This window comes from Gymnoscopelus braueri, assembly GCF_963280865.1.
Source record: "Gymnoscopelus braueri genome assembly, chromosome: 7".
Lineage (NCBI taxonomy): Eukaryota > Metazoa > Chordata > Actinopteri > Myctophiformes > Myctophidae > Gymnoscopelus > Gymnoscopelus braueri.
Window position 1 is genome coordinate 21,355,011 of NC_137608.1, and position 24,193 is coordinate 21,379,203.

At 41.8% G+C, this 24,193-nt stretch overlaps 2 protein-coding genes across 2 annotated transcripts in view; one reads left to right on the forward strand and one right to left on the reverse strand.

Moving 5' to 3' along the window:
• pi4kab (phosphatidylinositol 4-kinase, catalytic, alpha b) overlaps positions 1–24,193 on the reverse strand; it is a 50,216-nt gene that overhangs the window by 16,848 nt on the left and 9,175 nt on the right. Inside the window, exons 13-36 of the mRNA XM_080433032.1 lie at positions 23,772–23,901; positions 22,636–22,765; positions 21,256–21,351; positions 20,933–21,116; positions 20,745–20,848; positions 20,443–20,611; positions 20,141–20,191; positions 14,327–14,435; positions 13,383–13,519; positions 10,648–10,781; positions 10,453–10,535; positions 10,058–10,128; positions 9,780–9,904; positions 9,342–9,423; positions 8,936–9,019; positions 7,933–8,022; positions 7,397–7,516; positions 5,411–5,503; positions 4,679–4,835; positions 4,019–4,146; positions 3,259–3,417; positions 2,748–2,899; positions 1,664–1,771; positions 1,022–1,149 (exon numbers count right to left, since the gene is read on the reverse strand). Coding sequence (XP_080289158.1) covers positions 1,022–1,149; positions 1,664–1,771; positions 2,748–2,899; positions 3,259–3,417; positions 4,019–4,146; positions 4,679–4,835; positions 5,411–5,503; positions 7,397–7,516; positions 7,933–8,022; positions 8,936–9,019; positions 9,342–9,423; positions 9,780–9,904; positions 10,058–10,128; positions 10,453–10,535; positions 10,648–10,781; positions 13,383–13,519; positions 14,327–14,435; positions 20,141–20,191; positions 20,443–20,611; positions 20,745–20,848; positions 20,933–21,116; positions 21,256–21,351; positions 22,636–22,765; positions 23,772–23,901 — 2,824 coding nt within the window. The remainder of the gene's footprint in view (positions 1–1,021; positions 1,150–1,663; positions 1,772–2,747; positions 2,900–3,258; positions 3,418–4,018; positions 4,147–4,678; positions 4,836–5,410; positions 5,504–7,396; positions 7,517–7,932; positions 8,023–8,935; positions 9,020–9,341; positions 9,424–9,779; positions 9,905–10,057; positions 10,129–10,452; positions 10,536–10,647; positions 10,782–13,382; positions 13,520–14,326; positions 14,436–20,140; positions 20,192–20,442; positions 20,612–20,744; positions 20,849–20,932; positions 21,117–21,255; positions 21,352–22,635; positions 22,766–23,771; positions 23,902–24,193) is intronic.
• On the forward strand, positions 14,797–19,761 carry serpind1 (serpin peptidase inhibitor, clade D (heparin cofactor), member 1). The gene is made up of 7 exons (XM_080433016.1): positions 14,797–14,848; positions 16,372–16,608; positions 16,781–17,424; positions 17,604–17,752; positions 17,888–18,012; positions 18,345–18,489; positions 18,689–19,761. The coding sequence occupies exons 2-7, from the start codon at positions 16,373–16,375 to the stop codon at positions 18,878–18,880; spliced, it is 1,491 nt and encodes a 496-aa protein (XP_080289142.1). The 5' UTR covers positions 14,797–14,848; position 16,372; the 3' UTR covers positions 18,881–19,761.

Genomic DNA, 24,193 nt, shown 5'->3' on the forward strand with positions numbered 1-24,193 from the left:
ATCTGTATGTGGAGAATCATTGGTAGGAGTATAAGCTGACTGAAACCAATCCTGCACAACTGAAGTGCATTCCAAGATGTGGACAACGCATACCGTGTAGCCGACAAAAAATATAATTCCTTGCAGTGGTTCTGGACTTCAGTCCTGGGGCCCAGATAATCCCTATCTTTCTATTCTACTAGATACTTGTATCAACTTGGTTATGACTAAGACATCATTTTGTGCAATATTAGATTGCTTGAATGAAAGCCACTCAGTCAGTACTCTATTCTTTATCTCCAACACTGGATTTGTGAACTACAGTATTAACCTTCAGTCGGTAGTTCCCATCTCCTGTCCCAGGGATCAGGCTCGGAGGCAGGCTACTTACTGCTTCTAGTTCCACTCAATCAATTGCATTTGGTATCCCAGGTTTAGATTAGTCCCTGATTTGATAGCTTGAATGAGAACCAGCAATACACTCATATCCACTCTACACTGCATTTCAATCTGTATGTTTGAGGTTTTACTTTGGGTATCAGTGATTCTTAATATGTCCCACTACTTGTAACTGGCCTAGAAGCTGTTCTTGTTTGCACCATACAATATTGTTAGGCAATATTTGACCTAAAGATTATGGGCCAAACACTGGAAACGCTTTCCAAGTGGTTCTATCATATTTCAGAGCCCAGCCCTACCTTACAACTGATCATCAATACCTAAAAATATTATTTTAAGACTATGCTACCAAAAGCCAGATTTCCTTTAGTTTTCCAAAGACAAAGCGTGTCTCTCCCCGTCTCTCCCACTGTTTCCTGTCTAACTTCACTGTGTACTATCATTAAAGGCAGAAACCCCCCCCCCCCCCAAAAAAAATAAAGAAAACATGACTGCTAAAATATGTGCAGCGGTTTTCAAGTTTAGCTCCGGACACACAGACAGACCAACCGACAGCATATATACTGTAAATTCCTAATCTCAGAATACACGTGTGGAATGGGTGTAATAATGTTGGACATGTTATGGCTCTTCAGCATTGTACCTGTTGGTACCAGCTGGGTGGCAGCCAGATACTTCTTGTCTGACAGCAGGCTGGCGTAGAACTTGATCATTATGCTGATGTCTTCTCTCAACCTCTTGTCTGTCTGTGTGGGAAACTTAGGAGCAATGCTATAGACAAAGAAAAATGGTGATGAAGGATTATTAGACCTCATCTTTATCAGAAGGGGAGATTTTCAAAAATACCAAGAATAGCAGATCTACAAGCTCACAACACACCACTATTTTTGCAAGTTGTACGAAAAATTATAAAATAGTTTATTCAGACAAATCGATATAGTCGATTATAGAAAATCTATTGTTCATGCTGATTCATTGACAAACGTATGTTAAAAAAAAAACACTTCTCTGTAATTCAACTAATAGAAAAAAATAATCGATTGAATAAATGCTAAGAAGATAATCGATAGTTGCAGCCCTAGACTTCATTGGTCTTTATAAAAGCCAGACCTCACCAATGCAACTAGTCGCAACTCCTTGCAACAAAACAGTTTTAAAGGCCAGTCCACACCAATGCAACTCCTTGCAACCGCCATTGGGGATAAAGGTTGCAAGTAGTTGCATGCTGAAAGGAGTTGCATTGGTGTGGACTGGCCTTAAGATGACACACAGCCATTATTCCTACCTGAAGTAGTCAAAGGCTGTGGAGTAAATCTTCTCCCTCAGTACATTGCGGATGGTGGCACTTGTCACAACATCGGCGTGCAGCACCATCATGCCCAGGGTCAGCAGTCTGAAGGAAATAGAAATCGTTCATGTGACGAGCCCGACAACTTCCATGACATTCGAACTCTACGACGGCACACATCAGCATCTACAGTGCGGCTTTGGGTCTCATGGTACACTCATGGTATATGGTTCTCAACCTTTTCAGGCCCTTTCACCCCCCAAATAATCATATTTTAACTCATTCAGTGCCCGGCTTATTTATGGCAGTTTGGCTATGAGTGCCACAGCCAAAATTAATTGTAAAAAAAAAGTGCTTAGGAGCCGAGATACAGCCTTTTTCAGTAAGAAGTTAAACAAAGAGTGAATGGAGCAGAATATTTTCAAATCATGATATCTTGGGTTCTGAACATTTTTTTCCAAAAAATAAAAAAATAAAAAATAAAATTCATTGGACGTCTTAGACGCCCAGTGGCACTCAGGGCTTATATTAGCGGACGTCTTAGACGTCCAGTGGCACTAAATGAGTTAAAAAGAAATCTTATTTTTTAGGTATTAAAAGTCTTAAAAGTCCTTAAATTGTCACTTTAGTAATATTACTTTCATCTAGGGACCCCCCAAAATCATGTGGGACCCCCCTGGGGGTCCCGACCCACAGGTTGATAACCACTGCACTACCTCAGTGTTTCCCTTAAAGGAGATTTCCAGTCATTTTAGATGTTTGCTTTGATGTGTCGCTAATCACTCACCAACATACAAAGGGCACGCACGCCCAGGATAGGTGTCCCTTATTTTAATCTCTGGGAGTTGGTAACCCTATAACCTTGCCATACCTTAGCTTTTGCTATTTTGCTATTTTTACATCTGCTATTTTTGAAAATATTTGAAAAATATTTAAAATGTTTGCAAAGTTTTTAATTATTTAAAAAATAATTTACATAAATCTTCTCTTCTGGGGGGATGACGGTCCACGGCCAAATACAGACCAAACTGGGGGTCCTTGACTTGAAAAAGTTTGAGAACCACTGCCTGACACTATATACCTGTATCTGGGCCCTATGGCAGCAACATGTCTGTTGAGACTGCTCTTGGCTCCTCCAACGTTGTGCGACAGTGACCTCTGGAGGATGGCGGTGAATATCTCCACCTGGTCAGCGCTGCAGTACTTGGCTATCTCGAATCTCTGCACCAGGAACTGCAGGGGCGATGTGGGCGGGCACGGAGTGTGGGCACAATGGAGATAAAAAAAGAGAGAGATGTTCTTTTGCTGCCATCACCTTCTCAGCAGTATTAGCAGAACATTTTTGATACGTCATTATGGAATGTTTATCATAATTATTATTATTATTGTATAATTCAATATTTTGGCCAGCATTAGTTGGGACAAGACAGAAGGGAGGTGTACTATACATAGAACATGAAGTGAAGAATGGCGGGTATAATTATTATATTTATTGTATAATTCAATATCTTGGCCAGCATTAGTTGGGACAAGACAGAAGGGAGGTGTACTATACATAGAGCATGAAGTGAAGAATGGCGGGCGTGACAGACCTCTATCCAGAGGAAGTGAGGTGTGACGTCAGGCGGGCAGGGCACGGGCTGGCTCTCCTCGGATGCAGCCAGGGGGTCTGCCTCTACCTTGGCCTCCGAGAACAAACCCAGCTTCTGCTCCACTGCATTCTGCCAAGCCCCGGCCATCTCACGCATGAACTGGGAGAGAGGAAGACAAAAGAGCAGGAGTGAATCGTTAAGGTGTTACCTGTGTGTTATATTGGTGGTTTCTAAAGAAAGAAAACCCCCCAAAAAAACTCCTACAGTATTCACTGTTCTTTTTATTTATTTATTATTATTAATGTAGCCAATTATTTGCACCCATTTTTGCTCCCAATCTAGCCAATGAATACTCCCTACACATGACACATTTCCTCACTGTATGGTGAAAAGAAGCGGCCGGCGAATCCACGTGTATCGGAGGGGATATGTGGTTGTCTTCACCCTCCCCAGACCAACAGTATAGGGTTGGCAGTGATAATACAAACATGGGGAGACAATTGCAACAGATGAAGGTAATTTCCACCCACACCCGTCTTAATTCAGTGGGAGTTCACAAAAATGCTATTGCACTTCTTAAATTTGGAAAAAGTGAAGAATCAGCTTCCTCAATCCCAGCATAAAATGGACGAGAACAGAGTCAGACAGACAGAAGACGGATCGACAGAGGTTTCCTCATTTCATAGTGGGATCTTATATCAGGACACATTTGTAGACCATCAGGGTTAAAGTAACACTTTACATTTTACTGTGTACATACCGGGACTTCTACTCCAGCGTGCGCAGCCAGCAGCCACTCCCAGCAGGCGATGGCAGTCTCCATACCATGTTCAGTAAACATCTTCAGAGGAGACCAGCACAGATGATGCAAGAGCTGAGGATCACAGTCTGAAGGGGGGCAGAGAAAGATACTTAATAAATAGGAAAATAAATGCATTATAATAAAAAATGTAATGTTCATTCATTCATTGTCCGGTCAGAGTCAACGGGGGCTTCAGCCAATCCCAGCACACACTGTGGCGGAAGGCAGGCCTACATCTCAGTCATTTATAGTCACAGTCTTAGGAGGCGATCACGTCCGAGACACACTGGAAACCCATCGCCATGTTATGGCATGCCTGCCGTGACGTGCCGTGTGCTCTTCTCTTGCGTTGTGCGTAGCGATTTTAGAAGCCATAAACCTTCTTATATTCTCAACTTTTCAGCGCACGGTGCAGTGTTGCACCACTTGTCATAGTGCTTTGTTAACAAAGAGTGCCAAATACAGCAGTAGAAGACGCTGTTTGCCAAGACGTTTCTAAAGCGCTTGTAGCAACGCATCTCGGTGTGATCATCCCCATATTGTAGCTGTGGCATGAAACTGGTGGACATGGAATAAAGAAGGACGAGGGGAACGTGTAATACATAAAATGGTGCTTACCTTTGGTACTGATTAGCAGGGCGGCCATCTTGAACATGGCCTGAGTGAAGGATTCTGGGTCTTTCCTTTCCAGAGCATCAGTCGTCGTATGGACCATCAGCTTGGTCAGGTCTGCCTTGCTGTGGGTCGCCTGGGAGAACTGGATCATACCATTCACCTAAACATCACACACGCAGACACATGCACACACACACACACACACACACACACACATACATCAAAGTAGCTAAAAACATACCGTACATATTCATCAGGAATATGCAGCTCTAAATGTAATGGTATTTTGAGGCCAGATTAGGGTTTTCTGGGAATATAAAAAATTCTGGGAATATTCATGATGGAAACTGTCCATGGGAATGAATGGGAATTATGGGGAATTAACAGCAAATACTGTGAAATAATTGAAATAAAATGGAAATATATGGGTTATTTGCTCAGGCTGTATTTACCATGTCATATACATATATTTATATGTCTTAATTCATCAAATCAAATACATACAATGTGAAATGTGCCATGTGGTGAATTATCAAGCTAGCACGTTTTCCAACAATAATAGCCTACAGTGGTTTCTAATGGCACTTTTGCACCTACAGTAACTGCACACTATGCAATCCACACTAGTTCTCTCGGAATTAGTGCTTGCGACTCAGCGGGTAAAAATGCCCATGTTCAGCCCTTCAGAAAGCTACTCATGTTATTATCACCATGACGTTCAACAATAGACGTCACCTCTCCAGTGTAGCGGTTCCGTAAGTTGAGGGAAGCCATGAAGTTGGAGTAGTCCTTCTTCACGCAGGACGGTCTCTCAGTCAGCTGGGTGGTCTAGATGAGAACACAGGTTAGAGCCCACTTAGAGCAGAGATGCAGATTCACCAGGGGCCAGTTGCACCACCTAACGCTAAGTTCAAACTTAGCCTAGTTATAGCTTAACCCATTCAATTCATTTTATATTTCTTTGGCTAATCAAAAATAGCAGATCTACAAGCTCATAGCGCAGCACCGAGTGCCGCGCTATGAGCTTGTAGATCTGCTATTTTTGAAAAATCGTGAAAATGTGTGCAAATCTTTGAATATATATATTTTAAAGCGAACATTTGTAACTAAAATCTTTGCTTCTGGGGGTCCCTGGAACAAAGATATTTTACAAATGTTCGCTTAAAAATATATATTTTTTGCACACATTTTCACGATTAAAAAAAAAATAGCAGATCTACAAGCTCATAGTGCGGCACTCAGTGCCGCGCTATGAGCTTGTAGATCTGCTATTTTTGAATAGCCAAAGAAATCTAAAAATGACAACAATACTTTCCCGGTCTAAATGGCTTTTTAAAAAGCCATTTAAGCTATAACTAGGCTAAGTTTGAACTTAGTGTGAGGTGGTGCAACTGGCTCCAGGTCAGGACGTAAGACAACAGGGTGCACCGTAAAGCCTGATTTATACTTGGTTGTGCAATGTGTCTCACACCAAAAAATAGCCGATCTACAAGCTCACAATACATCGCAGCACGACACGTTGTGAGCTTGCAGGACCTTCTATTTTTGGTGCAAGACAACTTGCGCGCAACTAAGTATAAATCAGGTGTAACACTGTTTGTTGTTCTATGTTGAAGGTGTCGTCTCGTTGTGATGGAGTGCTGACCAACCTGAGGAAAAGCAGCCTACACAGTTGGCCCCAAGGACGGAGGAGGCCACCAGCATAACCAGTTAGCCAAATGGGCAACCAGCCAACCAACCCACCAGTCCATTGCAGGTAAGTAACCAGGTAACCAGCAAATCCGTAAACCAGCCAAGCAACCAGGTAGGGCAGTTCGTTGCAGTTTTAATAAAGACAAAATACAACAAAATGAAGCAAATGAAAAGGATGTATACAACAGAATGCAGGCCAAAAAAACATATAAAATGCAATAGCAAAGCAAAATAATGTCACATAGACGAGTAGGCTAATGCATGCACATGTGGACAAACAGTAGAAACCATACTGGTGCTACATAAATAATACATACTAAATGAAATACTCAAAAACAATGTACTTAAAGGCACATGAAGAACATAAAGAACAGAAGACACTTATGCTTAGTGTTATTAAGACTGCGTGGCTTTGACAAAGCAACTAGACGGCACATTAAATGTTATGTTGAACAACTATCAGTGCTGGACAAAGGGTTAATAAGCAATACACCTGGACGCCGACAATAAACTAGTCACGGTAGGACAGGTCAGCTCTTCTGTTAAGTTAGAGGACATCATTTACGCTGTCCTTTGCAGCCTCTGCATTTCACTAACAAACGTGACAAATAGCTTTAATGTACTAAGTATGGATGGAAATTGTACTGTAACTCAGTGCCCTCAGTGTCTGCAAAATATGCTGTATCAATATGTGCCATTGACAAATTGGCTGTTGATGCTTATAATTCTATGAATACTTTCACGAAAATGACAAATGTTAACTGTGTAACCTAGCATTTAGGCTAGTTGACATCTGAGAAAAAACGAATTTGTTTTGAGGTGACGTTTCTCATCTAAAGCCAGCTGCATTAGTATCAGCTGGTCTGTGCAATCCAACAGCAGTACCATCACAAACAATGTAACAGAGAGAAAGAGAGGGAGAGAGAGTGTGTGTGTGTGTGTGTGCACGTGAGTGCGTGCACATGAGTGAGTGCGCACGCCTACCTGTGTGCATTCATGCACGCGTGCGTGTGTGTTTGTGTGACTCACGCCTAGTGTGGTACTCTGTCTGTTGTAGCCAGCGAAGTGTAGAATGCTCTCTGTGGCCATGGCGAGGCCTGTGTGCTGGGACAGACCTGAAACCCAGTTCTGATGCTTGTTCAAGTACTCCTGCACACGCGCACACACACACACACACACACACACACAGGAAGAATTATATACAGTTGCTGTTAGGTGGAAACCTTGTATGTCCAAAACCATTACTTTTCAGCAAATGGAAAAAAAACATAACTTTTCGAGAAATGGAAAAAATACCCTATTTGAGACCACCTCCTCAAAGGGGTCTGTGTGGGTGTTTTGGTGCACACCCAAGTTTGACTGTTGCATTCACACTCGCCCAACCGAACTGTACCAAGTGGGGTAAATGCACTAGAGCAGTGGTTCTCAAAGTGAGGTCCAGGGACCCTCAGGGTACCTTGAAGGGGTCCCAAATAGGCCCATACAGACTCTGAAAGTTATGGGGGTCCTTGACATTAAAACATTTGAGAACCACTGCACTAAGAGGTCAATTCAATGAAGCTGACCTGCAGGTGGGACTTGGTGACAGAGGGGGCCCATTTCATCGCCTCTTTCAGGATTTCACCACAGCGAGCAGCAAAGTCCTTCACTATGCTCTGAAAGGAGAGAAAAGAACTGGTGTCATGTAACATTCATTATCTTTTTACTCCTGCAAACTACAAGATCTACACAGAAAGGACTCAATAAGATTCAGACACGTTTAGATGATAACGCATCTGTGTCATTTTTTAGTTTAGCTATAACCATTATTTTATACTTTGGCTATTCAAAAATAGCATATATACAAGCTCGTGAGCTTAGATCTGCAATTTCTTTTTGAACCCATTAACTGCCAGAGGTATTTTCATATTTTTTTAGCCAGTGCCAGAGATTTTTCATTGAAAAAAAAAAAAGTACTCAGGAGCCGAGATACAGAATTATTAAGTTTTAAGTTAACAAGGAAGTGGATAGGAGTCTAGATCTTCGAAAAATCATATCTCCTTGGTCTTTGGGTCAAATTGGAAAAAAGAAAAATATATATATGTTTTTTTTAGTTCACATAGATCTACGCGATTGGCACATGGCGGCTTTAAATAGGTTCGCGTAGATCTACGTGATTGGCAGTGAATCAGTTAAAGCAAACATTTGTAACTCAAAACCTTGCTTCTGGGGGTCCCTTGGACAAAACGTTTGAGCACCACTGATATAGCAACATAGGTTTTTCAGAAACCTGTTAGGATTTAGAAGACATTTGTAGATGCGTTCACGGATTGAATGGGTTAATGAATTTCATTGAATACCTACAGAAGTTGCTTAATTAGGGAATATAGGAAACTATTTAGGGGCTATTTAAAATTAAAAAAACATCAAATACTCACTTACTTCTAGGTGACAACATGGAAAGGTTAGACCACAGATTATATATTACATCAATGAAATTGTTTCAAAAGGGAAATGTTCTTAATAATGTGTAAAACAGCAGTCTGGTGCCCTCTTGTGGTCACGAGTGTAAGTGAAGTCCAAACTCACCTCTCTGAGCTCATATGTATCTGGGACAGTGATCCTGTAGGGAGTGTCTAGAATGTCATAGAAAGGTTGGTCCTTGTGGATGTCCTAAACAAGTGGAAAATATGTTCAGTGCTTGCTTATAGTTTATTTTGACTTAAACTATAAGCACTATAAAGTAAAACAAAATCCCCAAATACAAAACTATGCAATCTCCCCTTTTGTTACTTCAGTGCAAAACTTTATATATCTTTCTTACGAGAACTTCAATGAGCCTAAATTCTTCCTTTGTAAAGCTCAGCTTATATTCATTCCTCTACTGAGCAACTCCACAGAGATGGGAGACTGCATCCGTTATGGAGATTCTAACAAACATCTCTCGGGTCACAATGCTTCTTTGTTTGGTGTTGGTGTCACTTTTCATACTTACGGCACTGAGTGACAGAGAGAGTGTCTGCAGGATGTCCAACATGGTCTTCAACACACGACCACTCCACAGCAGGTGGGGGAAACTAACAGACATACGTAGATATAGATGTCAAACAGTCAAATACCAGGACAAAAAAACTCATCTGTAATTGAAGCTGATGGGCTGGGCAACTAACCAAAAATATATCGAAACCAATAATCGACTTAATCTTATGTAGGTTAATCAAAGAAGCAAGTTTAAAATAGTTTTATTTATAGAGCACAGCACGTCACACCTTGATGTATCGTGAGCTTGTAGAGCTGCTATTTTCACAATATATTTTTTTAAATATTGTTAATCGTAATCGAGGAAAAATATTGAAATAATTGTGATATTGATATGAAGTCGCATCGCCCAGCCCTAAGCTGACAGGTTTTCTGGAGGGTCAGAAATACTTACGTCTCGGCCAAACCAGACAAGTATTTGTCCGCAACTCTACGGATCCTCTTGTGGGTGTGGTTAAAGTTGACCAATAGAAACTGTGCGTGCCGTTCCAGCTCCTCCTCGTGCTCTTTGGTTTTGGGCTGAAAGACGCAAAGAATGCACTGTATACTATCTATATGATGGTATAAACAGATAAAAACTACAGATTGGTGAACCCTTATGGGTACATTTTTACACTTTCAGAGTTAATATTAACCCTCATGAATTAGCAGCGTACAATGCGGAACTCCTACCTTCTCAGCCATCATTTGCAGGAAGACATCAAACACCTTGTCCCCGACAGAAATAACACACTGCATCATGCCTGGTCATTGTTGTCAACATGAGAAAACAAAATGAGAGAACAAACAGACATCGAGAAGGACAGTATGCAGTGGTATAATATATATATATATATATAAATATAAATATATAACAAATAAATTTAAAAAGTAATGGAAAAATTACGGCCAACTCACTCATTAGGACATTATAATGAGTGAGGGGCCGTGATTTCTCCATTATTTATATAATTTTTTAATGTAATTTTATTTGAAAGTGAAATATTCCTATACTGTAAGTACAGTACTTGAGTAAATGTACTTCACAATAACTGACAGTATGGCGTATGAAGAGAACACAAACTCACCAGACTTGTCCTTTTGAATGGCTTTGTCTTCAAAGTATCGGAACATGACCTGGAACCGGTCGGGGTCGTTGGAACGGAGCATCCTGAAAGGAGGGACCAGGAGGTGAAGAAATTCTTCAGGTCACCCATTCGAGCGTCATACAACGAAGTATAAAATAGAGCTTAAGTTGCTAAAAAAGAAGCCACACATTGTACCTCATGTATTCTAATCTGTAGACTGACAGCAGGTATGTGGACATGGCAAAGTCCAGCTTATTGATGAGCGCAGAGCTCTCAGGGGACGGATCCAGGAGGTTGATGATGGTAGATCGTAGCTCACTCAGCTCCGCCTTGGGGCCAGAAACAGAAAGCACGTCAAGGTTTCCTCTACAATAGAAAAGGTGAAGCCTTGAATTCATGTAGAATGTTTGTTTGTGTCACAACATTCATAGTGAATGATGAATCCAAAAACAACAAAAATACAGGCTTAATTGAAGAAAATACCAAATATATAATACAGTTTTGTATTCAGACTCTGGAGTCTGTTTGGAACCTGCATTTCCAAGGGGCGGATTACAAAAATGCCTCTGGTGATAAACCCGCCCCATATTTGCATACTGGGCCCTGATTGGTGCCCCACAACTTCAGGGGCAGCGAAAGCCAATCACAACCGAGCTTGGCCAGACTAATCTGCCAAGGCCTTTTTTTTTGCAGGCTAACTTGTTAGTGCATGAGACGGTTTATCTCGGAAATGTTTTAAATACTAAAAGGATGGAGTAACACGGTCTTATTTAGCCCTAATGCCTCGCACACACACTGCACGCCTTTCAAAGTCGTCAAATCGCTGTGCAGTTCACACTACACAACTCTTTCTTGAAATCGGGTGTCTTACTAGGTTGCATGACTGGTCGGTGACAGGGATCACACACTAAAAGATATTTCACCAGGACGCAAAATAAAGATGCAATATGCAGAAGTGCAATATTTTCTTTTTATTATTTTTATTCCAGCTCACTGAATGTCTTTTCATCCTATCATGCATCCTTTCATGTTTGTTTTACTTGACTAGACTTTCATTTGTTCCTTTGTTTTATTTTTATGCGAATTAACACTTTTTGCTCTATTAGTTAATTTGTCTCTCTACATTAGAATTTTTAAGACCATGTGGGTCAATGATAGTGATTTGTGCAACTTTAGCGATACTGTACAATTATTAATCATGAATCAAGTTAGGCTCCCCGTGCACTGCAGGAAAAGAAGGGATCGGTGATCAGTTAAATGTATTCCTGGTCTCTGTGTCGTGTTTAACACGCACCAGGAGCTTATCCATCTTAGTCAAAGTTTTTGATTCACACAGTTTCCACCTGTCCTGTGCTCTCATTGGCTGTAGCACGTCTCTGTTCTCACTGCTGGTCAGTGAGAACAGTGGTCGCCGTTTCTATGTCGATCCTGAGATCTTCACATACTTTGCGGTTTCTTTTTTGTGGTCCGTGTTATTTTTTCTGTAGCTGTTGTATCGTCCAACATGGTGATCTCCATTCAACAGCACATCCAAGAAATACAACAAGGGCCATTCCCCCTTAGGCTCAACAGTCTTCCAGGAAAAGGTCTCTGGATTGAATTTCCACATTTCCGGCGCAGAAAGAACTTGGTGGTGCCATTAAAGCCTAATTCATACTTCATGCTGCTTGGGCCACCCCAGTCAGAAAAGACTGGACATGCCACCGGAAGGAAGGTAATGTAGAACAGGGAATCTATCTAGGCTGTTGCAGGCAGTAAGTGTTTCTTTTTTTTGTTTTTATTTATTTTCGTTGTACATAGTCAGACATCTGAACAGAGAGAAAAGGGCAGTGGAACTGATTTCATTCTCACTTTTCGCATAGAAGACAGTGAAAGGCTGGAAAGAGAGGGGGAGGTGATGCAACATATTCTTGATGTGAAACAAGCTTTTTTAGTTCCCAATGATACTCAATTCTCTCTTTTCTTCCATCTCCTCGGACCTCTTGTCTTCTTCTGCAACTCTTTCCACTTGTTTGCCTCATTTTACTCTTTCTTCTTGTAATTCTCCAGATTAGCCAATATCCACCCAGAGGGACCAAGTATGGTGGCAAACATGACTGTCAACACAAAGCCCTGTTCCACAGCAGTAACTTTGTGCTTTGCAGGTTTTGCTGTTAAATTGGCCCTGGGGACCATCTGAGTCCTCACTGCACTCCTCAGCAGCCGAGCAGAAGTATAGAGAGCAGACATATCCTCAATGCAGGTATTCACTCCCAAAGACACAAAAAGGAGTCGGGGATAGCGAGGTGATGATGACCAGCAAATAATGATTGTGAATGATCGTTCGGTATCTTGTCAATAGTGTCTCTCACACTCTGAGTGTGCTTTTAAGCTGAATTGCTGTGACACATCACTGTCAACCATGCCCAAATATGGAGTTCTATGTCAGTCTTGCCTAAATATGGAGTCGTTCAAATATGGAGTACCACGTCAGTCTTGCCAAAACATGGAGGTCCATGACGTCAGACTGGCCTCCAAGTATCGGGTAACAATAGCAACCTGATATCAACAAATATGGACACAGTGAAAGGCCTTTTTAACAACTGCCCCCCAAATATTACAGTGACCCAAATGGGGGTTTCCAGATCGAGCAGCGCTGGAAGCAGTGGGTGCACATAGGACCACTGTCCAACTTGAACTTCCACGGTCCTGACTGTAATCTTCTCCAAGGAGGACCTGAGAGACCCATCCATCCATGGGGTCGTTCTTTTTTGCAACATTTACTTTTTTAATTATATTTTTTTAGTAATAAGACAGTTTTTCTTTGTTAATGAATTCCTGCGACACAAGCAAATATTAGCTGACAAAATTAACCCTGTGTGTGTGTGTGTGTGTGTGTGTGTGTGTGTGTGTGTGTGTGTGTGTGTGTGTGTGTGTGTGTGTGTGTATACCGGTGTGACTGTGTCATTCTTCAGGGCCGAGTTATACTGCAGCTCTGAGCGTAGAGGCTCTCCACTGGGGAAGGTGAGTAGGGGAGACGTGGTAGCAATCTCACAAACTCCCTCATACCACTCCTCTGGCCACAGTCCTGACAGACAGACGCACAAAAACAGATGCACGCATGTACGCACACACGCAGTGCGTGCATGCACACACACACAGACAAACAGGGAGAAAAACTCCTTATCATACAAATTATGAAGCTTAAATCCTAATTTATACCTCATGCTGCTGAAAATAACAGATTTTCAAGGTCAGACATTTCAGAAAATCCTCTCTTTTGGGCAAGCAATACGGCCGTATGACAATGTATAAATTAGGCTTAACATAAAGCATCAATATGTACATTAAAAGGTGTCTCTAACCCACTTTACTTTCAATACAATGTAAATGACCTCAGGTTCACCGTTTATCTAAACCAGGGGTCTTCAACAGGGGGTCTGTGACCCCTAGGGGATCCTCAGAGTTACTACAGGGGGTCCGTCAAATCTTTGTGTGATAGGGAACATTATAGCCGAAAATAGCAGATCTACAAGCTCTACGAGCTCCCGCTGCAAGGTCGTTGTGAGCTTTTAGATCGGCTATTTTCTGAGAGTTGGTGTAAAGGGGAAAAGAACAGACCAAGTACAGAGCCAACGGTCAAGTTGACTAAATATTGAGGGTTTAAAAGGTTAACTATCTGAAAATACACATTAGCATGAATCGAACTATCTATTAAATCTATGAAAAAGTTATACAATATGTAGTGGTGGGGGTCCCTGCTTCATCTCTTTCTCAGCTAAGGGGTCCTTGGGCCAAAAAACTTTGAAGACCCCTGATCTAAACAATAATACAAATACAAATTGGGGTGAGACATTGGATCGTTACAAGCGAGGAATGCAATAAGATGGCTTACCACTTCCCTCGACCGCAAAGCCCATGACCACAGAGTACAACCAGAAGTCACGGAACAGCTTCTGGAGGCGGGGCTTAGCCTCTTTGATTGGCGGAAGGCGTCTGGTCAGCTGTGGATTGGGGGAAAAAGGAGAAGCAGCAAAGGTGAACAATCAAGCCATCTTCAAATCTCCATCTGCACAATGAGATTCCAAAAGAAAGAGTGAAACAACAATCAAGAACATTACACAAACTAGTAACTACAATATTTATGGGCTGTATGTGAAAACATACAAAAAAATATATTGATCAAAAGCTACAGACTTTTGACAATGAACCAAAACAAATATTCTGGAGGGATGAAGTGATTTGGGAAGAGTTCAAGTTTTCAGTTAGTCACAGCACTTTTTGTCCGTTGTTTGATCTGGCCTATTTGTTCAGGAGGAGCTTGCATCAAAGTTCATTTGTCATGCTCAACTCCTTGCTCATAGACCTGCACACAGAACCAATACAACATTTCCTGCATACACACAACAACCACAAGGTAAGCCATTTCACATAATATATACAGTATATACAGTCCCATCTAAACGTACTGGAGTACGGTCAATTCTTTTGTCTTGCTGTAAGCTGAAAGACAACCAAATTTGAGGTTAAAAGATGTGCATGAAATGACAGATCTGAATTTCAGCTTCTAATTCCTGGTATTTTTTGTATCTAGATTATGTTAGCAATTTAGGGTATATCAGCTTTTATATCAGATCACCCAATACATTTTTGGGTGAGCAAAAGTACCAGAACATGTGACTAACAGGTGTTTCTTGCTGCCCAGATGTGTCCAATTGATTAAACTAGTTCTATAATAAATAGATAAATAGTTCTTAATGTCTACTCTTGGTTTTAGCCTTGGACTTTGCCTGTTTAGACTGTATTTGTGTTAGAAAACATAAACCAACGTGAAGACCAGGGGGCTTTGAAGCTTAGAAAAGAGGGGAAATCGATCAGAGCCATTGCACAAGCATAGCTTGTACAACCTGGAAGAAAAGCAGCTGCTGACGTACTAAGCAGCAGACATCGAATAGGTCGACCAAGGACAACAACAGAAGTTGTTCACAGAAACATTGTGAGAGCTGTGAAGAATACCCCCAAAACATCAGTCAGTGACATCACAAAAATCTCCACAGGGCAGGGGTGAACCGTGAAGGTATCTTAATCAACCGTTCGCAGAAGACTTAGAGAGTAGCAATATCAAGCCTATACTATAAGATGCAAACCTCTCAGTAGGAAGACTGGAAGGCGAGAGAAGAATATACATGAGCCACAAAAGTTCTGGAACAACGTTTTATGGACCGATGTGACCAAGATTAACCTCTACCAAAGTGATGGAAAGGCCAAAGTTTGTAGAAAGAGCATACAGGCTCATCTGAAGCATGGTGAAGAAGTGTCATGGATTAGTCTTGCATTAGCTGCTTCTGCTTCACTAATCTTTATTGATTATGTAACTCATGACGCAGCCAAATTAATTCAAGTCTACAAAACATTTTATCTGTCCGACTGTAACAGCTCAGGGAGAAACAAAGACCCAAAACACACTGGCAACACAACAAAGGACTTCAATATGGTGAAAAGTGGAAGGTTTTTCAATGGCCAAGTCAATCACCAGACCTTAACGCAATTGAGCATGCATTTCACCTCGTGAAGAAAGATTTAGGGGGGGAGGATAAACAGGCTAAAGTAGTAAAAGCCTGGAAATAATGCCACAAAAAATAATTTAACAATTTGGTTATATCAATGGGTAGCAGGCTTAATGCAGTTATTGCAAGCAAGGGATATGCTACCAAATACTAAATGTTAGAGAGAGACAGAACTTGTCATTCAAATTTCAGTATCAGTATCATCGTCAGAAATCTTACTTTTCCAACAGTCTGTCTATGTATCATGCAATTTTGGGTTCAAAACCAAAAATGTACCAAATTTGAGATGTATCATCAAGCTAGTCATTTCCACTGAGGCCCAGTTACTCTGTTTTCCCTGATTCAGCCTCTGTTCTTGCCCGTCTCCTTTCAGGATGTGGCTCATCAAAGTCTCCTATATGTTCTGCCTCCTGGTCAGCCCAGCCTCAGCTGGTATCAAAGACCTGGCCACTCACTTTACTGAGCCTGATGCTGACCCGGACCCCAGAGGCCTTGACATGGAGGCCCTGAGAGAGAACACTGTGACCAATGACCTTCCCTTTGACGGCTTTGAGGATGAAGACTATCTTGATTTTGATATGCTTTTGGCTGAGGGCATCGATGACGATAAGTAAGTTACAGGATAAAATACATAACTAAGTTAATATCTAATGTACTGCATATTGGATAATTTATGCACCACTGAAATGCAGCATCTTAAAACATTATTATAAAACTTCATAGTACTGTTTAAATGTAGCATACAAGTGGTTGATACAATCATGCATGCAACTGTTTTTCAGAGAAGTTGATACAATAGATGAGATTGCCACCCCGGCCCCGGAAATCGACATATTTGCTGAGCCCTCGGACCCCAAGATCCGCCGTGCCAGACTCCTACGGCTGTTCCACGGCCGCTCGCGGCTCCAGCGAATCAACATCATCAACGCCCGCTTTGGTTTTAGCCTGTACCGCAGCCTCCGTAACCAGGTCAACCAGACTGACAACATCCTGCTGGCCCCAGCGAGCATCTCTATCGCTATGGCGATGATGTCGTTGGGGGCAGGGCCAAGAACCCACGACCAGCTCTACAAATCTATGGGATTCGCCGATTTTGTCAATGCCAGCCATCACTATGACAACACGACTGTGCACAAGCTTTTCAGGAAGCTGACGCACCGTCTCTTCCGGAGGAACTTTGGCTACACACTGCGCTCAGTGAACGATCTCTACGTGAAGAAAGAGGTCACGCTGAAAGATTCTTTCCGTGCGGACACAAAGACTTACTATTTCGCTGAGCCACAGTCGGTGGACTTCGGAGACCCCGGCTTTCTGACCAAGGCCAACAGTCGTATCCTAAGGCTGACCAAAGGACTGATCAAGGAGCCACTGAAGAGTGTGGACCCAAACATGGTGCTGATGCTGCTCAACTATCTGTACTTCAAAGGTAAGCAACAAGTTGGAAAGTGGACCAGTATTGAGTTTTTTGTTGTTGCATTTTTCTTATAGCAGACCAAAAAAAAATAAACTATTCAAAACAGGAAACAGTCAGTCATCAGTAGACCAGTCATTTGTTTTGTTTGGTTACTCACAGAACATCTAATGTCCCTTACTTTCATGAAACAGGTACATGGGAGCAGAAGTTCCCCAAAGAAATGACGTACTACCGCAACTTCCGTGTAAGCGAGAGGACAAACGTACGCGTGCCAATGATGACCAACAAGGGGAACTACATGGCTGCGGCCGACCACGAACTAGAGTGTGACATCCTGCAGGTGGGTGATCTCAAAACTGTTGGTAGACCATTGTATGTATTCCGAGTATATCGCGAAGAGTCCCGTCTTTCAGATGCAGATTTCTAGCCCACAGATACGATCGGTATACAGTAAAATAAACTGTCTTGATCTCAGCTCCCGTACACAGGAAACATCAGCATGCTCATCGCCCTGCCCAGGAAAATCTCCGACATGAGGAAATTGGAGCAGGAGATCTCCCCCACGGTGGTAAACAAGTGGCTAAACAACATGACAAACAGGTCAGCAGGACACTCTGTACTGAACTTATATGACCACATTTTTGACAGAAGGTTCCATGGTGAAGCAGATTTCTCCATGAAGATGGTATGGTATTACTGAGATTTAGAGTCCATGGCATTAACAGATCTAAAATAGACAGACATTCTGACTTAAGGCTGGGCAATATGTCAATGTAATACAGCTGATCACATTGTGTTAATATTTGTGTGAAAGCACCAATAGTCATCTCCACAATATCAATATTAAGGTATTTGGTATATCATAAAAAGATATAAAAAATATCATATTAGATTTTGTCCAATTCTGTCTATTCTGTCTCTTCCTCTGCTAGGACTCGTGAAGTGGTGTTCCCCAAATTTAAATTGGAGCAGAATTATAACCTCATTGACAATCTGAAGGAGATGGGTCTGACAGACCTGTTTGAGCAGAATGGAGACTTCACTGGGATAACCTCGGAAAAGATCGCCATCAATTTGGTATGTATTGAAACTCTAAATCAACCATTCTCTCTCACTAAACCCTAACCAATTCAAATGTGAAGAGAATGTAAATACAGAAAGTCAGTGGGTCGTTCACAACCATCGATGGACACCTTGTCCATCTCATCATGTGTACTTCAATCAATCAAACATGTCTCCCCATAATGTTCCATCTTGTGGTGTCCCCCCCATCCAGCTGAAACACCAGGGGACCATCACAGTGAACGAGGAGGGGACAGAGGCTGCGGCTCTGACCCAGGTGGGTTTCATGCCGCTCTCCTCTCAGATCCGCTTCATCGTGGACAGGCCCTTCCTCTTCCTCATCTACGAGCACCGCACAGAGTGCCTTGTTTTCATGGGCCGGGTGGCCAACCCCACGCAAAACTAAAGTCTATCCAGGAGTAGGGCTGTCACGATTATTATTACTTATTATTATTAAGTGTCACACAAATAATTGCGAGGAAACAAAATGTGTTTCTGTCGTTGAACACTGGAACATATGAACAGAAATTACATTTCTGTTTGGATTTTAGGCTTTGAAGTGTCTCAGGGCAGATATGACAAATAACCTAAATATACAAAGAAATGACTGACATATTTAATAACTTTATACTTTCAAAAAAGCATTAATGGTAGAAATCGCCGATCTACAAGCTCACAGCGGGTCGCAGATCTGCTATTTCCATATTTTTGAAAATGTTTGAAAATATATGAAAACGTTTCAACATGGAAACGATATGCAAAATGACTGCAATTATCTCAAATAATTGCGATGAGGCGATTATGTAATAATCGTGACAAGCCTATCCAGGAGTCCAGCTAATACACCCCTAATAGTCCCCGCAAATTCTATTCTTCATGCAGGTCTTCAGCCTTGGTTCTAAAGTGCCACAGTAAAATCGTTTTACATACTCAACTCAACAGGTGCAGTTTGGAAATGTATCATCATCACATGCACTTTTATGTCTAAGGACTTTTCATGAATACTTTGCCTGCTTTACGTAGAAAAAGTCTCTGTAAATGTTTGGCTGAGTGAGTCCGAAAATGCTTCTTATTTGCCATCTGTTAATGTTCCATCTCAAGCTATGAGCCCAGTATACTAAAATCCTGATCTTTCATGCCTGCAAGGGCACTTATGTTACAATGTGACTTTGTAATCAATGTAATATATATGTAATATAAATAACGCGAGGAGAGAAAGAGGTTAAGATCCACTAAAACAACCATTTGTTTTGTTACAGATATTCTGAAAGAACAAGATTTGTGTACTTGGCCTTTTTGATGGAAATACTATTTTCATCATTCAACTGATTTAAATCTGCAATGAATACTCATCTGTAAACATTATGCACAGAACTAATGTTACTATAGAAATGTGTCGTCATACAATGTATCTAATAAAAACGTTACAAAAAAGAAAAAAATCTGCAACCCAATGACACCGATGCTGTGTACACCAGCGGGGAGGGTAAATATTTGTCCATGGAGTTAAATAATAACTAAGAGCCCAGATTCACCATTAACCACTCGGATTCTCCTGTAGATTTTCTAACAGTGTTGTATTTCAACACCAAGCACTTGTACAAAAATAGCGTTTTAGGGGGCGAGGGGTGGTTACCTACAGTATACATATACAAGACCTACTTACCACAGCAATGACTGGGATGAGGACACCAAGGTTTCCAGCACTGCTTGATGCCTGAGAGATTACATAAAGAAAGACGAGGAATCAGAAATGACATGCAGTAGTACATGCATGGATGCATGTAATGCTACAGCACTGGTTTTTCATTTCAAAGACCCCCAGCTACAAATGGAACCAAGTTCATTTGTACACTCTCTGAGTTACAGACCTGAAAAGGGTCCATTTGGTTTCTAACTATCAATAATTCCCTATTAACATGGGTCCTTGAGGGACCCATGTTAAAGAACCAGTGTACTACAGTATACCTTAAGGGCCGGCCCTTTGTCCGAGGCCCTCTCACTGGCCCGCTTTCCTTCCAGGCCGAGCTGGACAAACAATTCCAGCAGGTTCACCATCAGCTCGTCCAGCAGTGGCTCCACCTGCAGGTTGGCTGCGATATTGGCCAGTGCGTTTATCACAGCCAGGGAGCAGTGCCTTCGAGGGAAAGACAACACCGTTTAGAACATAACAAAGAGGTCTACAGTACATCATTCATTATGTTAGTATTACGGTATTTCTGCTGATACTAATACTCTACACTGTTCATAGGTCAATATCAGATCCTGACCTGTAACCATGATCTCTGTAGTCTTTAGTGGCTGAATAAACCACCGAGCTGGCTTTCACACTGATCTGCTGGAACAGATTCCACACCTCCTGGTAGATATATTGCTAAAGGGAAGCAAAAGAGAAACGGTAAGACTGCCTGTGTGCGTGTGTGCGTGCGTGGGTGCGTGCGAGTGCCACAAAACTCACGTTTCCGGTGATAACCATGCAACCCAACTGGTCTATGATCAGCACGTCCAGCGGCGAGGTTGGCTGACAGAACTTCTGCTGGAGGATCTGCAAGATGGGTTCCATGACCTTGGGCGTGTCCCTCAGAGCCACAGCGATGTGACCCAGCCCTCTGATGGTGTGGTCGGGAATCAGATTGGCCTCCCTGTGGCAGGAAAACAGGGCTTTTGTAAGAGTGACTCCCAATCAACGTCAAATTTGGACATTGATTAGAATTCCGAGGGTGACTATACAGCAGATGCACGTTTATTTTGGTCAAAAAGAGAGAAAGAGATGTCACTCACTTGTCATTCTCCTGTGAGATGTAGAGACGATTGGACAAACTGGCCAGAAAGGCCTCCACTATCACAGGATCCATGGTCAGACCGGCCTTGAGACATCTGAGAGAGGTGGAGATGGAGATCAGCTAATACTTGATTTGAAAAGAATCGATTGAAAACATTTGCTAGTCTTAGTGTGAAGTAGTGGTACGAAACATGCCTTAAAATGTATTGACAAACATCAATACTGTTGCAATCCAACTTTACTTTAATGTTATTTGCACTGTGTATGAAAATCGATTATATGTCACTTTACTTTATTGTTATGATGTCTTTGACCATCCTGACTGTCTGCCCTGTTTTGGTTACGTGAGAAAATGTCTACAGCTGTATTGCATTCCATGTGATCATGTTGATTGTTTTATGGGTTAAGATTGGTGTTTCTCTGTGTTCACTTTAGTCTGAAGAAGAGCTTTGTGCTCGAAACGTCACAGATTTTTTGGTGCAATAAAGCATCTGTCGCATTGGAGCGCTCAGTGTGCAAGCATTTATTTATATATTCTATTGACCTGCTAGTAGGCCATATATGGATATACTGCAGCTGACTCATCGTGACCTCAACATGACGTAAGCAATCTAGCCAGCAAGATAAAAAGCACTGCAGCCTTAAATCAACGCTCCCAATAATCTCCAACAGATCACGCTCTCAAAGACTCAACTCGTTACCACATATCTCTTCAAGACTCTTTCGACCAAGATTCTAACAGCTCTAGAATCTAGGAGCCTACTTCTTTGACTCTTCTTATCTTTGCCTCTTGAGCTCTTCATTCCTCTACAGAGCAGGAAACCAACAGGTTTTTACTTCAATTCACCAATAACTATCGTAATAAAAAAAAAATCTTGGACGGTGGATCAGAAAGGATCACCAAGGCTAGATGTTCTTAAAAGTGCTGCTGTAGCGGTGAGACACAAGCTGTACTACTTTAGAGATAACACTGACGAGAACAGATAGACTCAGATGGCAGGTCTTCAAAACAGCGTCTTTGCGCTGGATGAAGTTTCCCCCAGTAACACCAAGAAGAGGAGAAAGCCCCCTTGACGTTCCCTTCAGGCGTGAGGGCCACACAGCTGTGCTGATAGAAGATATTGTCTACACTGGGGAGGGTGGCCTCACTGCAACCTGCTTCATGCATTGGATGTCGGCACCCACAGATGGTTCAAACCACAGGTTTCTGGGGCTGTTCCAAAGGGGAGGGTGGACCACTCTTGGCCAAGTAACTTGGCCCACACTGCTTATAACGTTATTTGAGCTAAATATTTGTCACCACTTCTCCAGTCGACCCCTTGCTTTGTTAGGACACTGACACAGGATAGATAGACAGAATATTTTAATTTGCGTCCAACCTGCAGATGTTATCGATGGAGATGTCTCTGAGTTGCTCATACATGGAGGGCTGATCCTTCCTGTTGGTCAGGATGTTGAAGGTGGGCTGGCAGTGCTCGTTGGTTACATTGATCCTGATTTCTCCGGTACCTTTAACAAAGAGCACAGTATGTGAAAGACAGAAAAACATTACAATTCAAAATGACAGGTATCTTTTATAGAACCATCACTTTATGAATCTCTGAAGCATCTCATGTTTAACTACATTAACGCTGGCGTCACTTTTCGGGCATGTCATTATACAACATTTCAATGAATAGCTTTATTATTTTTGTCTATAGTAAATCTCCCCCCATTTTCCAAAAGTCAAAAATAGCGAAAATTGCATATCAACAAGCTCTCAAGCTTGTAGATCTATTTTTGCTGTTTGTCATATGAAGGAGTATATAGGGCTTAAGTGGTTAATATATCAAAAGATCAGCAGGGCACCGCAGTGTAATCAATAATGTGAATTGCATTTCGATTTGTCGGTGCGTCTAACATCGCTCGGTCAATGAATGCCATGTTCTGATCAATAGAAGAACGGGCCTCGGATGTGACACGGACACACTGTCATTGATGGTGATTTGACTGTGCATACGACCAGCCACGAGAGAAATGTTCTGTGCCATTTCTGTCAGATATGGGATTTGGTCAATTGCACTGTGATAAGAAATGTTAGTGCAACGCTGAATGCACAGATCCACTCTAACGCATTAAAATAATTAGATAAATTGTGTATTGTGTATTATTGTAGGGCTACAATTGTACAATGGTTGTTTTTCTAGAGTAGGCAATTCATTCACGTCATGAGTCTGACTGACTGACATTTGTGGACAGTCCCAAAATTATGAGCAATTGTTCTGTTCCGTTTGTCCACAAAACCCAAGTTTGGAATTAGTCCTAATAAGGTCTGTAGCCTACAGTAGCATCGAAATGGACGACTCCACTAGGTTGGTTAAATTAACACCAGGCAACGGGTCCATTTGGTTCCATTTAGACTAATTAAATTAACACTAGGCTACAGGTCCATTTAGTTTGATATAAATTAACACTATTTTAATGTGTTACATTAACTGTTGCACACCTAATGTGGGGTGTGGGGGGGTGGGTATACCTGTGCTGTATTGGCTGTGGTATTTGTAGAGCTTTATCAGAACAGGGGAGGGGACCACCAGGAAATCTCTGAGCGAGGTACTGGCAGAGTGGGCCACAACTGGAAACCTTTCACACAGACGGCCAAGTCCCTGAGAAATGGAACACGTAATGATTTTTTTTTAAAATAGATATAGAAAAACAATACCAATCAATTTTTATCAGGTTGTTGTGACATAAAACATGTCAAATGAACAGGAGAGAGAGAGAGTGCGAGTGAGTGAGTGAGTGAGTGAGTGAGTGAGTGAGTGAGTGTATAGAATGTGTAAAACCACATGCAGAATTGTCAAAGATGTCTAGATTATACTAGTTACTACATTAAAGTAGATTCAGTGCAGAATTGTAAAAGATGTCTAGATTATGCTAGTTACTACATTAAAGTAG

What these genes read in the sequence shown, in the direction of transcription:
- serpind1 (XM_080433016.1), top strand. Translation starts at nt 16,373, where the DNA reads ATGTGGCTCATCAAAGTCTCCTATATGTTCTGCCTCCTGGTCAGCCCA. An exon ending in GAGGGCATCGATGACGATAA is followed by an intron (nt 16,609 to 16,780) that starts GTAAGTTACAGG and finishes ACTGTTTTTCAG; the next exon opens with AGAAGTTGATACAATAGATG. An exon ending in CTAAACAACATGACAAACAG is followed by an intron (nt 18,013 to 18,344) that starts GTCAGCAGGACA and finishes TTCCTCTGCTAG; the next exon opens with GACTCGTGAAGTGGTGTTCC.